The sequence below is a fragment of the Triturus cristatus genome, chromosome 3_2, assembly GCF_964204655.1.
Source record: "Triturus cristatus chromosome 3_2, aTriCri1.1, whole genome shotgun sequence".
NCBI classification, from domain to species: Eukaryota; Metazoa; Chordata; class Amphibia; order Caudata; family Salamandridae; genus Triturus; species Triturus cristatus.
The window spans coordinates 680781171-680797638 of NC_140584.1; the positions used below are offsets into that span (position 1 = coordinate 680781171).

The 16468-nt window shown below is 48.3% G+C and overlaps 1 protein-coding gene across 1 annotated transcript in view; it reads right to left on the reverse strand.

Moving 5' to 3' along the window:
- The window catches only part of ITGAV (integrin subunit alpha V), a 382159-nt gene extending 366146 nt beyond the window's left edge, over window positions 1-16013 (reverse strand). The window contains exon 1 of the mRNA XM_085648702.1: window positions 15415-16013. Within this exon, the coding sequence (XP_085504828.1) occupies window positions 15415-15596 (182 nt within the window). The 5' untranslated portion in view covers window positions 15597-16013. The remainder of the gene's footprint in view (window positions 1-15414) is intronic.
- Between the last annotated feature and the right edge of the window lie 455 nt (window positions 16014-16468).

Genomic DNA, 16468 nt, shown 5'->3' on the forward strand with positions numbered 1-16468 from the left:
AATTGCTTTTTAATAAAAAAGTCTGTAAGTTGTCTAGGAAGCTTGCGGTTTATTAGGACAATGCAGTCAGTGGAGCCTTTTGAGGCCAACTGTGGCGCTACTTGCAAAACAAAATTCATGATATTCTGGAGATGAACCTTTTGAAACGTTGGCCACTCTACAAGGAGTGATCCATTTATCTGTATTAGAATAGAATTGGGAATATGATTGATAGGTCAAATTGCCAGCTTTAAGCCATTATCGTTGTGGCTAAGGACCTGGATTAACCTATTGGTGATACCTACAGAGCAATGCTGAGAGAGATTATGTCCCTGGAAATAAAAGTTCCTTGGTGAGGATATGTGAAAGGGATGCGGCCTTATTTGTGCTCATGTACCTCAATTTCGGGATCCTGGAAATAGTATCAAAGTGATTCCTAGAAAGAGCTTACTAAGAGTGGGTGGCTAGAAAGCAAATGTGACTTGATTTGCCTTATTTACCAAAGCAACCTCTGGCAGAGTTATCACAGTGTAACAATTTCAGACGTTTAGCTATGTAGAAATAAAAGTACTTTATGGAAGTGTATTTTACCTAGATCTGATAACTGTTCTGCTTTATCAGAATTTGTAACTGAAATTTGGGCTAGGTATTCCTCAGGTAGGTCTACCGACAATGAAACCGAGACAGAAGAACTATAGGGCAAGTTCGGATTCTTGCCTAGCCTCTGACCGATGTTCAGTAACCCTTCCTCATTCTATGTTTTCTGCCCTGCGTATTGCCCTTCTGGGAAATAAAGGCTATTGCAGATTTTAACGGAAATTATTACAAGGCAAGTTAATGCAGCAGTTTAAACACTTTGTAGAAGTGCCCACGTGAAATTGATTTTGAGTGTTTCAAATTTCATCTGAAAGTCATGAATTGTGCGATCCGAATTCATACCATGCTAATATTTTTCCTGGGTGCCATTTCATCCAATGACTTTATTATTATAGTAACTATAATATGACTTGCAGAGCAGAATACAGCTCTGCTTTTGGGTGGTTTTAGCAATGTACAATGCTTAATGTAATTAATTAAACGCGAGTCTAAAATGATTCGCTCTGAATTAATAGTTTTAAGGATTGTTTGCAAATTTCTAAATAAAGACATTTGTCTGTCTCTTAAAATACATCAGAGCGCATCGGTAAAATACAGAGCGTGTTACGGAATGGATAACCAGACCACAAGCGCAGTAACATCCTCAGCCAACCCACGAGAACTATCAGAGAATGCCCGCCCAGCAAAGAGAATGAGTCAGCATGCCAGGGGACACTCAACAGGACAAACTGGCAGCTACACCTTTGTATCAGTATTGTTGAGCAAAGAACTAACTACAGTTAAGTTTATTACAAAACATAAAAACAGCTACTATAGAGATTGACAACCTCTGCAAGATGAGTTTAGGAATGCTGCTTTTTCATTCAAAATACTGTTACAAAATGGCAGCTGATACAATTCTTAAATAATGTGTACCAGGCAAAATTACAACCTCGACTGACAATGAAGAAAAGTGCAGATCTAGGAATATTTTGCTGAACTCATTTGGTTTAGTGGAGGTCTCTAAATCATTATTTAAATCTCGCTATTACATTATCCTGACGAGTAGAGTAGAATGCATCGACACAATAGTGGCTGGAGTAAAAACACATCATCTGAGATCAAGGTTTCATTATTCTCCTATCGGGCATGCTTAAAGCGAAACAGTGAAGCAAAAATGTTCCTTGGCATTTTGTACTTCGAAACCCCATCTACAATCCTCCCACCAACGTCTTCTAATGAAGCGTAAAATAAGAATGGGTCTGCATCCACCAAATGGATCAAAGATTAAAGGTTGTCTTGCTTGGCCGCACTTCCACGTAATGAGACTTCAAATACATTGTGACTAGTTTGCTTACACTCATGAACCCAATGACTGTTTGATAGGTTTTTAGCATTGTGTGCAGTGGTGGCCTCAATATTTTTTTGAAGTGGTTAGCACCCGTGTTCTGTTTAGAGCATGGTTCCTTAGTCTGTAGATGGGCTACTCCAAATAATTACCCAGTAGGTAACATCTTCTTCTCAGTGCGTGGAAAACCAAAAAATCCACTGAACTAGCAGGCCTCTGAGAGACGTGGAATATCAATTAAGTGAGAATGGTGTCAGAGATCACATTCACTCACCATCCATCCACTTATGCCCGCGCCAGATCGGTCAGTAACTTTTATATCACTCTTGCCTTAACTGTACATGTTCTCGCTGCAGAGGGTCCATGGCTCGACCCTCCTGTGTTCAATCTTGTGGTGGGAGGGAAACTTTTAATATAGGTCTGACAGTATAACATAGAGGGAACTACATATGACATGGGGGGCATAACCTCACCCAAACTAGGGAACACATAACTAGAAAACGGTATTACCAGTACAACAGTACTAGCCTCAGATGTTTCCACTGCTACATATGGAACCCAATGAAGAAGCATTGAAGCATACAGCATCACATAGGTGAGGGTCCATCATACTATGCGATTCCATGAAAGTAAAGTCATTCCATAAGAGGATTGGCTGCTTAGTCCAGGAGTGTTGTATCTCTTGTATATTTACAGAGAGTACAGCAGTCCTTTAACTCCTGTCACTTCCGCTTTAGTTTGTTCGCTATCTGGATTGCACCTGCCCTGTATGCGCGAGTGACTCATGCAATGTTGCTCCTGCTGCTGCCACCTGACCTGTACATATTCTTTGTGTTAGGGAAGATTGCACTGCTTCCTTCCATGTTGTACCTTTGTTGTGATGTGAAGCTTGGAACAAAACTTTCCACTGCACAAAGGACAAAATCACCCCATTGCCAATGCTTATTTTAATTTGTGATGTGAATGAAAAAGTGAACGCTCGGGGGCATGGTTACGCAGCGTAGCGCGTTGGTAGCTGCCTGAGCCATCTCTGTCCAAACCGACTCCCCTTACCATCCGCCACACTAATCCTTCATCTGCAAGTGGATTCCGAGACCGGAGGGTTCACAGATCCAGCCCCTGAAAGAGCGAGAGCGATCGACCGTCGGAAACCGGAGATACAGATGTGGCCGCTTGCGGCCTACACTGGGAGCCAACGCCAGGGCCTGGAGTGCTTGCAGTGGCCGCGAACGTGCTTACGCGCGGGGGCAAGGTCGACCGCATATCCAGCACAGCAGATGTAAATCGGATCCCAAAAGCCCGGGCCCACGACAGTTACCAGGGTGAAAACACTGCAAATAAAACCGCCCGAGGACACCTGAAGTATCGCAGGGGGCCGGGAATACCCACATGGCAATATGGAGGGAGCCTCCGCCGTAACGTAGTGCTCATTCCCTCAAAGCTTGAACACAGAGGAGTGACTCGGTGGTGCTCCGGGACTTGGGGGCTCGGGTGAGTTGCGGAATCTCCCCCCTGGTGCTGCCAACCTCTCCTTCCCCAGGGGGCCCCTCCCTACCCCCCTAGACTTGCGCTGTTGCCGCTCGTGGCGGTTGAGCACCCAGTGGGGTACAGAACATCAAAGCCTCACTGCTGCTGGGCATCGCTAATGGGGAGGAATAGAGGTGCATGGAGAAGCCGACCGCCGGCCTCAAGGTACGGACGTGCATGGCTGCAGAAATCCGCATGAGCAGAGGTGTGCACTGACTCCACCAGTCTTCCAGACCGTCAACTGTCAGTGCTATGGTGTGGAACAGGGATCGATGCCGGTTGGTGTGGTGGACCCTGGGGTACCTGGAGCGCATTCCCAATTCTACCACCGGAGGATCCGGAGCTTGTGATCATTGGCCTGCCTCGACTCTTCTTCACGATCCCATCCAACTCCAGACCCTGATGGGACGAATCTAACTCAGTTGTACTTCACCTGACATACTTTCCTGCTGGTCGCTGGGAACTGCAGCAGCTAATTACCATCCTTGTGGGAAGAGTGCAAGACAACAGGGGGAACGATCTCGATGTCGTCGACGAGGGGCTCTAAACCAGTGCAAACAAACAAGCTAAACCGCTATGCCTTCCCCAAGGATACTCTACCTCACCCAACAACCCATGACAAACGCTCTGGTGAGGTGGGGGAAAACATGCACACACTCACTTTGAAAGACGGGAAGCAATCACGGGGGTCAAAACGTCCCTAGAACACAAGATGGACTCGCTCTCAATTGATATGACTCATTCGTGCAGACCTCACAAAGATCAGTGAAAAAGTCAAACAGGTAAAAATTACCACAGCGAGCCTAGTGGACGACACAGCACAACTTCGAGGTGAAGTCTAAGAGCTGAAGACCTTCAGAAAGTTCGCAGAAACGAAGCTGGATGATTATGAAGGGTGCCTCAGACGAAATAACATCTGTATCTTGGGGGTCCCAGAGAAGTCAGAGGGCCAGTCGCCGGACCTCTTCATGGAAGATCTAATCCTCAAGCACTTGCAACCTAAAGGACTGAGTAAATTCTTTGTAGCGGAAAGGGCTCACAGGGTCTCCGGGGGCTGCCCGAAGCCTGGGGCTCTTCCTCGTCCACTGCTGGCAAGAGTCCTTAACTTTCGGGAGATATGCAATTCTTCAGACAGCCAGAGTGGCCCCTCCACTTCGATACAAAAATGCGGATATTACCTTTTTCCCAGACTTTACTCAACTGGTGCAGAGACAGAGGAGGTCCTTTGTTACAATCAAGAAGAAACTCAGATACAAAGGCCTGAAATACGCCATGCTATTTCCCGCCCGGCTCCGGGTAGAGGTGGAGGGAAGAGCATGGTTGTTTGAACACCCAGAGGTGGTGGACGAATGGTTGGAGAACAGAGGAGAATGAAACGATGCCCTTGAATGGCCAAGAGTTCAATCAAATCAACACCTTACGAGAAGGACAGACGCAAATGGACTGCGGGGCCCGTCATCACAGGAAGCTGGACACTTCCCCACTAAGGGAACAAGTATTTGGGACTAATGTCAGAACTGTTGATTGAAGGCCCACCCTCCATGACAAACAGAGTCAATCCCCATAGTGCACGACTATCTGGGGACGTTGCAGTAATAGATCAAACTGGGGAGTTGGGGATGGGGCTCCACGTACCTCAATTTTCTTCACATAGTTAACTTGTTGGGCGACAGGCACTCTGCAAGTTTTCTTATGGGTAGTTCTGAGCCCAGAGCGCAGGGAAGCAGGGAGGGGGCGGTTGGGTTTGGTACCACAGTTGTTGTTTTTATGTTGACATATCGTATTGACCTTGAGGCAGGGGAGACGGGAAGTCATATTAATTCTAATGACTACACAGTGGGATAAAAGTGCTAAAATCCTGAGCTGGAATGTCAACGGGCTAGAGGATAAGAGCAAACGTAGTGTAATCCTGCAATATATTAAGAGGCAGACCCCAGATATTGTTCTGCTTCAGGAGACCCACTTAGTGGGCAATTCCTGTAAGGCTTTAAACAGATGGGGCTACAAACTGTTAGCACATGCGGGCTTCACAACCAGTTCCCGAGGAGTGGGCATACTGATTAGGCACTCTTTCCCCCTTTCTGTGGACTCCACATGGATGGATGATCGGGGAAGATATGTATGTGTTTCGGGGCACTGGGAGGGGAGGGTGCTGACTCATGTCTACCTATGTACCTCCTGGCCTACAGAGTGAAACCTTTAAAGACCTCGGAACAATCCTTCTCTCCCTCCCGGAGGGCCTCCTGGTTGTGGCTGGTGACTTCAATGCCGTGGTGTCGGGCTCCCTCGACCGTCACCCACCATGTGAGATCGGACCTTCTTACAGATGACTGCCTAACTTCATGGAGGCGATGGGTTTAGTAGACGGGTGGAGAACATTCAACCCCGACAGAGTTCAACACCCATTTCATTCAGGGGCAGACCACAGCCTTTCACGTATAGACTATCTCCTAGTTCCTGCACCTCACGTAGCCAATAGTCAGAATATTAAACACCTTGCAAGGGGCATTTCCGACCACTCTCCGTTGTGGGCACATATTGTGGGAAAGGGTGGGAAAGATCGCACCCATTAACCACTGGTATATCCGCGACCCGAAAATCCGGAAAGCTTTGCTCCAAGCTATAGATCACTACTCAGAAGGCTCAGTTGATTCGGACCAGACCCTGTGGGAAGCGTTTAAGGCAGTAATACGAGGGCAAGCTCTATCCCTATTAGCGGGCACACAAAAAAAGATAGACAGAAGGAAATTGTAGAAACTGAGGAAGAGGTTCTCAGGCTGGAAGCTGAACTAGAATCAGAGATCACTGACAACACTCTCCACATACGGCACCTCAAACAGGAAGAATATAAAGCATTGGCCACTGATAGGGCTAGACTCATGGGGAGAGAGAAGCTGGGCAGACTATATGACCTTGGGGATAAGGCCAGGAAATTAATTGCATGGCTCGACAAAAAGGAATGGGCCAGTGGGATAGTTCCGAAACTGAAGGGTTCTGACAACACAACCATACTTGATCCACAAGCCATAGCGAATCAGTTTGCCGACCGTTACCGGGACGTCTACCAAGCTAGTGGGGCATACACGGAAGAAGACTCCCAGTCTCCGATACAAGACATTACACTTCCCGCTCTGACGGAAGATAATCGCCATTTTTGAGAAAGTGATTTTTCCAATGACGAAATAGCACAAGCCATCCGGTCGCTACACTCAGGCAAGGCCCTACGACCAAACGGTATTCCGATCGAGTTATATAAACTTAGACCTGATAAACTAGCTCCATACCTGCAAGCTATGTTCGTACAAAGCAAGGAGCAGAGAATGCTACCATATGACAAAAGAGTGGCCACCCTAATCACTATTCATAAGAAGGGCAAACTAAAGACGGACTGTGCCCCCTACAGGCCTATCTTCCTGCTCAACGCAGAACCTAAAATCCTAGCTAAACTCCTAGCAAACCGCCTAGTGAAGGTGATCGGTGGTTTGGTCCACCCTGACCAGTCGGGTTTCATGCCACATCAGAACACCGCACTGAACCTGCGAAGAGTGCATGGAGTGTTAGGGAGAGCAGCAAAAATTCAAGAGGCAGCAAAAATAGTGTCCCTAGATGCGACAATGGCATTCAACACTGTTGAATGGCCATATCTCTTTGCAGTCCTAATTAAACTAGGGTTTGGTCCAAATTTCATACAATGGGTTAGACTCCTTTACTCAGAACCCCTGGCACAGGTCGTGGTTAATAATAAGAAATCGGTAGCCTTTCAATTGAGTCGGGGAACCTGTCAGAGATGCCCCCTTTCTCCTTTGCTGTTCGCCCTGACCTTGGAGCCTCTAGCTGCCTGGATACGTAGAGACCCTGTCATGATAGGGTTACGCTGGTCCCCTGACTGGGAGGATCGTATTTCACTCTATGCAGACGATATACTACTTCACCTGGCCTCCCCGAAGGCGTCACTCATAGCAGTGTTAGATATACTGGCAATTTTCGGGAGATATGCTGGGTTTTCTATAAATTGGGGTCAGTCACTCATCTACATTTTGAAAGGGGACCCACCCACCCCTCCCTGGAACTGCCCGATCCAAACCAGTGCAACAGGTTTCAAATACCTAGGCATTTTTATCTCCCTCAACCAGACACTCCGTTTCCACTGTAATCTCCTCCCATCCATTGAAAGACTGAAGCGAGACATTGCAAGCTGGAAAACACTTCCGATATCGCTACTGGGCAAAGCATCCCTCTTTAAAATGATGGCATTACCCCGCTTCCTATACGCATTGCAGAATTCTCTTGATCCAGTTCCGGCATCCTATATCAAGGAAATTGAAAGCCTACAGAGGGACTTATTGTGGGATGGAAAGCCCCGCATAGCGTTGAATAAACTGTCACTTAATTGGTATGACGGGGAGATTAGCCTTCCAGATATCCAAAAATACTACTGGGTGACACATCTCGCAGCAATCAATCAGGGCACCTACGGGCGCCCTGATGACCCGGGATACGCCATGGATCAGTGGCTTCTGTCCGGTGGGAATTACAACAGATCGCTCTACTCCCGGCCCCGGAAATACTTATTGACAGGACCAACTAGACACTCAGTCCATATTTGGCACGTAACTATGGATATCTGGGATGGGACCGGAAACTCACTTTAGCTACCCCTTCATGGGACTCCGAAAAGCTGGGGATCCTGTGGTGGACTAAAGGCTTCGATAAATGGGATCTCATTGGGATCTCACATCTTAGAGGCTTGAGGGTCAAAGGCGAAGTAGTACTATTCGCCTCCCTACAGAAGCAATTCGACCTAGCAGATTCTGAACATTTCAGATACATTCAGATATGCCACGCCATTGAATCCCAGCTTCCAAGAGGCTCCTCCCTCCCGGAAGCATCGCCACTAGAAGATAGACTGCTAGATGGCCACCTACCTGAAAAAGCCATTTCCCTGACCTACAAAAAACTAATTAATAATATGACTGACCCCATCCAGCTGCTCAGGGAAAAATGGACACGTGATGGTATTGAGCTAGATGATGAGGCATGGAAGGAGGCAGTGTCTTCCTCGCGGGTGGTGGCTATACAGGCAAGACTGTGTCTGGTCCAACTTAAAATTCACAGAACTTATATCACAGGACGTGGTTTAGTCCGCATGGTTAGAGCAGACACAGGCAATTGTAGGCGACAGTGTGGAAGGGAGGGTACATTCATGCACATACTGTGGGAATGTGACCACATACAAACATACTGGCGTAACATACACACCATCTTTAGGGAAGTGCTCACACTTGACCTGCACGTGGAGGCTCGGCGATGCATATTGAAAGTGTGGGGGCCCACCGATCTCTACCTACAACAAGCAATGGGTCACACTGGGGCTCATGTTAGCGAAAAGAAATATAGCACAACTGTGGGGAGCCTCGCAACCACCTAGAATCGAAGCTTGGAAAAAAGACCTAGACTGGTGTATGTTCCGGGAGAAGACGGTCTATGTGGCATGACGCTGTCCCAAAAAGTGGTCTTGGATATGGAGTCATTGGAACAGTTACCGCGGAGACATATGTACCTCCCCACTGTGTGTTGCCCAAGAGGAAACCCCTACCCCATAACATTGTTCCCGTTGTGTACTGTATCACGAATCTGTAAGCATATGTACCTGCTGTATGGTGTACTCTGTCTCCTCTGTCATATATTTTGTATGTCAATGAGCAAGTTTAATAAAAAGAATTATATAAAAAACAAAAAGAGTGTACCCTCGCAAAATATGTCAGCTGGGTGAAAAGTTTACCATTGGTTTAATGTGGAAAACAAGCAATTATTGAAATGGACTAGACAAAGATGTAAAGTTTTTTTTTTTAAACTACCTCCATGTTATGCAAAACACCTTCGGCCATTTTAGACAACGCCATTTTGCAAGCTGCGGTTTCCAGCCCATAATGACAATATTAAAAGCAAACCACAAGCACCAAAGGCAACATGCTGGTGGCTAAAGCGCCAGGAATGGCTGATGGTATATCTTGGCAAACTTGTAAAACACAACATAAAATGTACTTCCTGTCTTTTCTCCTGCATGCAGCCCAGCTGGTGAGTGGTCAAGGACAGCCGTTCAAAAGAGATGAGAGGACGTCACTGCTAGTGGATTCACATGAACACTCCTTACGAAACACAAACCACCATGGGAAAAAGACATGATTTACTAGATCACTGCTGCAGCAGCTGGACGTGTCTGGAGAGAAGCAGAGAAGGTAAACACAGTGCGCTTGCCCCGGCTCCTCCCGAGCCATCCTCGGCTGGAGGCGGGTGGGATTTAGGGGGAGCGCCACCGAGGGACGCCCTGCTTGAACCGGTACAGCCCCGAGAAGACCTGTCGCCTCAATATGTCTGATCTTGGACAAGTGCGATAGTGTTGCAAGCACGAAGCACGAGTGAGCGGGAACCGATTCCTAATGGGATTAGGAATCCGACCATACAAGGCCTTGTTGGACAGCTTCAGCACGAGTGTCCATTCCTGTGAGCCGGGGGCAGCCAGAGCGGCCCACCGGGGCACGAGGCTACGGGTTATTCATCGGCCGTGCAGTGGAGCACAGCCGGGCTCTGTGACCCGTGCTCTGTGTGCTCTACTGCAGCCCAAGCGGTGCCCCCCCACTCTCCCCTCCCCCCCCCCCCCCCCCCGTTACTATCAGACAGCAGGGGTCCGGCCCAGATCAGGGCCTTGAGACAGTCTTACCAGCGTCTTCCTGACGGGTATATTTTAGCTTCTCTGCAGATCATTTCTATGATAAAGTAGATGATGCCCAATGTTCTCATCTATCGGATACATATTAGAGAGAGGTCAGAAATAGGCATCAAACAGCAGCAGAGACCGGTGTGCCAAGCGTGTTACAAATGCGGGCTCAGGCCCCCATCCTCTGAGATACTCCAGCAGGGCAGCAGAACAGGGGCCAGGGTCTGCCCGCCTGAACACTGCAGCCGTTTCCCACATCCACCCAAGAAAGACGGCTGCCCCACGGTGCAGAAGGCCTCAGCGCACCAATGCCCCCCACTCCCCCGTGGCGCTGGTCTGGGAGATCTCAGAGCACGTGAAAGACCTGTCCTAGTCCCTACCAGGCTGATATCTGGACTTCACTTACCCACTGGTTTTTATTATTTTTTCTCTCTCTCTCTCTAACTCTCTCTCGAAATGCTTTGGGCGTCCTGCAGAGATCGCCATGCTCTTCGATTACCAAAGGATAGACTGTCGCAGAAGTGAAGTGTTTCTGAGTGCTCTCTTCTGTCTCATGAGCCAGGCGGGGCTAGTCACGATAGCTGTGTTGCCACCATCTTTCCACAACTTTTAAGCGATGATGCCTGGGATTCCTGGAGCTCGAGTAAAATCTCTTGATATTTCGATCCGAAGAACGAAATCAGTTGATTAGTTTCCTGCACACTTAAAGCGACCTTAGGTGCGCCACAAAGTGCCGGCCTCGGACCTCTGCTTAGGTGAGGCAGCTAAGCACGACGAAGGGCACTTACTCTGTTGATTAACCAGCACACACTTTACTTTGACTCAACATGTGCATTTGCAAACAATTGAGGAGGTAGGCCGTGAACACCTCAATTCTATCACCTGCCATAAACTGAAGTCTTAAGCCTTCAGCAGAGGGTACTGATAGATAAGAGTTTATGAGAGGGGGGGGGGGGCGGGGGGAGGGAGGGGCGAAGGGGGGTTTAAAAAAAAAGAAAAACTCACGCATACCGGAGATGCAAGTGCACGCTTTCTGCAGGGATGCAAATATTACAATAATCAATTTTTAACGTATCAGCACGATATCCACGCATCGGTTAATCGTATTTTTAACATACGATATCAAAATATATTCATGGCAGCTGCGCGAATGCTAGAAAGCTATCCGTGACTATGTTTAAACTCGAAACGGAGAAGACTGCAGTTTTAAGTGATCTAAATTGCAAACATAAAAATCCTGTGTGAACAGTGTCATGTTGGGAACCACTGGGGAAGGCAGTGTTGACATTTCCCTGCTTTTGCATCCTTGATGGTACAGTATACAAGGGTTTTTATGCGTACTTCAGAGAACACGTTTTTACCAATCTCGGTTATATATTTGCTGTAACATAAACGGCATCTAATTAGAAATACGCTGTTTCATATTCATAATTCTGCTCTCCAAACCACAAGATTCAATGACTTGGCTGCATCCCGCGTCACAGGTCTGTTGGTGGTGACGGCAGCTCGTGCTCATGGGCGGACTAAATCTAAACCCGGTATTTGGAAAGTGCGAACTACTCATCCCTAAGCGTCTCAAGGCGCTGGGGGCCGTCGGGGAGATTAAGTGGCTATTGCCCAGAGTCACATGGTGCTGAGCCGAGCTACCGCCGGGATCGAACCGTGAGCCCCGCGCTCCGGAGTCAGCCGCCACACCTCTCCCCTGGCCATTAACTCAGGGGGTGATCTCCTGATTGGTCGGGCTGGGTTGGACGGTTCAGAGCTGCTCATAGGAAGTCCAGGGCTGCTTTACTGTGGGAGTTCACATTTCTCATCAGCCAAGCTGACCTGGCAGAAAACACAGTGGCTCACCACAAAGATCTATTGTATTGTAATTGCATTTATATAGCGCTTACTCCCTCGGACCAGACGTAAACAAAAGCACTGCCTTGGACTGGAAGCATCTCCGCCAGGTCCAACTACTCCACTTGCAGCCTTCCTCTACAAGAGCACCCGTTGCTAGCCACAAAACTAAGACTCTCCCAGAGAGGGTGGTGTGATGCACACCAAGGATGCTAATGTTCTGTCATTCAGCCATTTTCTTCCTGCGCCTCTGACAGCATCATTCACCCTGCAAGGCTTCTCTTCCTCACCGCCCAACTTGAACTCCAGCATTCCTAACCACTGTGCCCACCAAAAACATTCCCTCCCACGATTAATCTGCTACCCCAATCACCGTCTCCCCAACGCCCCATCCAGCCCCCCAGAGGTCACAGCACACACTCCCGCTAAATGCACTTTATCTTCATGCCTCACACCACTACCCGTACCCTCATCCACCTCTTGGCACCAAGTGCTCCCGCCAACTCCTACAGGGCTTAATCTCCTTCCTGCTTCCCATAACTCCAAATCCCTGGAATTGCTTTGCTTGGAAGACAGCATGGATCCTGGTCAGTTAAGCTTCCATCATCGGCACTGGGCAGAAACCCTCATCTTCCCTGTGCAGGGCGAGCTTGCAGTCTAAAACCCAGACTCAGGGGCCTCCTTAAGCGTCCACCACCTTGGGCATGAGATCCCACAGCACGCTACTGATAGACTTCAGAATGTCACCAACACTCACGGGCACATCCTTAAGTGGCCTTCATCCCTCTAGAGCAAGCACAGCCAGGAAGTCAAACTAAGCCACTTTCTCTCCAATTTCTAAAGTGATAAACAACTCCACATGAAAGTTTGTGGCCCCAGGGACTGCTTTTCTCAAGTCTCCAATAGCCTAGATACCATCAGAAAGAGTGCACAAGAGCAGCCTGAATTTCCATGAGCAATGGAAATATATTAAGTCTTCTTCCCCAAGCCCTGCCCATGCAATACTCACTCCCCCACTGACTGCTCCTTCAGCAACACTGCCCCTTGCACCCCCAGGTGCTCTCAGTCTGAGTGTCAAGCTGTGAGGAGCCTTTCTTCGACAATTTTACCAACTGAGCAGAACCTTCTTAAGCACCGACTCCAACAATAGATACAGGCACATTCACAGGGACCACTGCAAGCTATACAATACACTGCACCAAATCTTTCACACATTACTACAACATCAGTTGAGCAAGCTTCAGAAAGCCCACCGCCTGCTTTTGGTCCAAGTAAAAAAGGCAAAACATCTCTTGTCTTGAGATGTCATTCACACTGAGAGTGAATGACATTCACGGTCCGAATGTCTGCAGATATGTGCCAGTCCTGGGCTCTTTTTGCAACACAGTGCTCACCAGCACACCTAACAGTCTGTTGAACTGAGCCAACCACAAGCTGCTCTCCACACCCAAAACTTGAATCAAGTGGGAACAGCAAAAAAGATTCTAGGTGCAAGAATCCAGAGTCTAGTCTAAAACCCGAGCAGGACTGACTCAGCTGCCCCTTAGGAAGGGCACGGATCCTTCCTCTTTCCGAGTGTAAGGGACGAATGAAACTGCCTCTTAACTACACCGTTTCCTTTGCTGCGCTTCCCGGCTGGGTGACTGTCACTTGTCTTGCACTGAAGCAACGCTCATGTACAAGTCAGTGTCTGGCATTCAGGACTGTGCTTGACACGCTAGTTTATTCTGCAGGCAACAGAAATGAAAATGCATCTTGCAGCTGCAGGGAACCCGGCATGTCGAGGTTACCAGCAGAGGGGAGGCACGCCCTTTCCCAAAACTACCCCCTGTCCTCAACTGACCCGAGGATCTTAGAAGAGCCTCTACTTGACGTCCTATGGACACAGCCGACAACTGGACAATTGTCGCTAGTTCCGAATCCCCCAGCTTGACAAACTATTCATCTTTGTTAAACAAGTGAAATTTCTTGAATTTTGGATTCGGTCAATAAAAGTGGAAGTATGCCTCTGCCTTGATTTGGCAGGATTTGTAGTGCACAAGATATAGCCCTGCAAGGGGTGAAAAGTTTGCTGACCTGAGAAAGGGTGTACCCCCGTATTTCTGGTGTTCAAATGCTGCAAAAATAAATGATTGTGTCTGATGCAAAACATCGCATGCATTTGCCAAAGATCAGAGTGGGAAGCGAGACCGCGCTGATTAAAAAGGGGCAGGTGGCAAGAATGTGGGGCACAGATCAGGCGGGTGCCAGCCTTGTGTCGAATTGAAACTCCCTGGATGAGGGGGCTAGGGCTTCAGCGTCATCTCACCTTCAACGCCTCCCCAGCTTCACTCCTGGCTGTATACTTAAATCAGCTTTGGTGAAGCCAATAGGTCTGCCGTTGGCTAGCAGACTTTTCACTTTGTCACTTCTTCTTTTGTTTTGTGACTGTCTTTACACCGTTATCGTTGGGGGGCTGCTGTGCGTTCACCAATATAGAAAAACACTGGCTAAAAAGCAAAACTAGTTTTCGGTCACAACAAGCACACATTGCCATAGTAGATAGACCCTGGCGCTGATTGGAGCTGCTTTGTGTGGCTGTGTCAATGTGAAAGAACCGACTGACTCACCCACAGTGACGATAGTCAATCTCGGGCTGACCCCTTGCCCCATATTGTCTGCTGTAGTGGGGGAAGAAAACTGACTGACACAACAACCTTTATTTTATATATAATTTCCGTGTAATGAAAAAGGTCTTGGCTAATGCCAGTCCTGAAAACAGCAACATGTTTACTATAGAATACATTGTTTTCGTTACAGTGCATAATTAGACCATGAAACTGAAATGCAGATCTCAACTTTGCAGATATTAACAACAACATGACAATGCTCCACTGGGCATTCTGGGGTGCCGGAGTCTTTGAACCTTAGCTCCATCGCCCACAATATACAAAGTGATGACCACGCTGACAGGAAGTCTGGTTTCACGGAACACTGTGCGGGAGGGGGTGGAATTCCCCTCTTCCGACTTAACCCCGCACTCCGTGCTTGGCTCCGTGTTTGGCTCGGAGCCCCGCACCCACGTCTGGACGCCCGCCAGTTCACACGCCCTTCGGCTCTCCGGCGCGCTGTTCGCACTCAGTGATACATTTGTGAACTCTTCCTTGTCCCTTTAAACCCCTCACTCATTCCGATGCTGCTACAAGCTTTCACCCGTGGACACAGCGGCGCTGGCAACGTGTCCTGAACACAATTATAGTTTCATCTGTCGATATTTCAGTGAGACTAACACACACACATACAGACTGCTCCCTCCATCACAATATGCACAGGGATACACACAATCACAACTAACATCTGAAACACAGCGCTACACTTCATCCAAAACACTTCACAGCACTATACATCACACGACAACTTGGTGAACAGAACCGGCTGTACTCACGATGCAGGATCCGGGGTATAGAAATCCACGGCGAACCCAAAGTAACTGCCCGGGGTCCCCGAGTACACGGTGGGCCAGTCGGTGGCCAGATTGAAGGCGACGCAGGGCCCGAGCAGGGGCAGGAGGAAGGCGAGTCGAGCCCAGGAGAGAACGGAAGAATCGGCAGCGAGGGTCCGAGTCATCCCGGCGGAGTCCGAGCGGGCAGAGCCGGGAAGCAGCACGCACTCTGCCGCTCACAGAGACCACCTCCCGCGGCTTACAAAGCCAAAGTGCGCCCGGGGGTCCCCAGTGTCAAGTCTGTGCACGTTTTATCAGTGGGTGAAAGTTCTATGAAACTCTGGGCTGTAGTGGACGATGGTTTTACCATCGGAGTTCCAACAGATCGCTGAACTTCACTTTCTGAATCTCCCCCGAGATGTACGTGTGTGGCTGCCTTGATGGTACCGTGCCCAGAGCTACGCCCGCCGCCTTCCACATTCAGACAGCACCCAGGATGTGACAGCAGGCGCGGCGCTGTCTGTGCAGCCTCTCTCCCACTCCCTAGGCTATCTCTCGGCACCACTTTTGGAATGCATCATTAGCCGGAAGTGTGCGTCTGTAAACCCGCCTGTGATTGGCTTAAAATTGTACGTCTGGTTGGATGGAGCATAATATTCCCTTTTGGATTTTTCTATTGGACCTCATCTAATAACCTTAATAACGAGAATTTTAAAGATGTGAGCAAGCAAATACTCCACTAACTTGGGCTGGTATGCAGGCTGCTCGAATATGATGGGCGCTTACCTTTCAGTGAGAGGTGCTTTTCTCTCTGTCAATTGCTTTGATTTGTTATGCCCTAGAGGAAGACATTTTGCACGCGATTAGGAAATACCGAAACTGTCGGTGCCAAAAAGATTTAAAGAGGATTGCCGCTGTTCGTTGGAAGCAGGTTTCTTACACGGTATTGGCTACGAATAACAATCATTGAAAAAGCCAATACGTCTCGCCTTCGGGAACTATTGTTTTTCCCCTAATTGTTGAGCGATGCAGTGTAGCATGGCTAAAGAGGAAACAA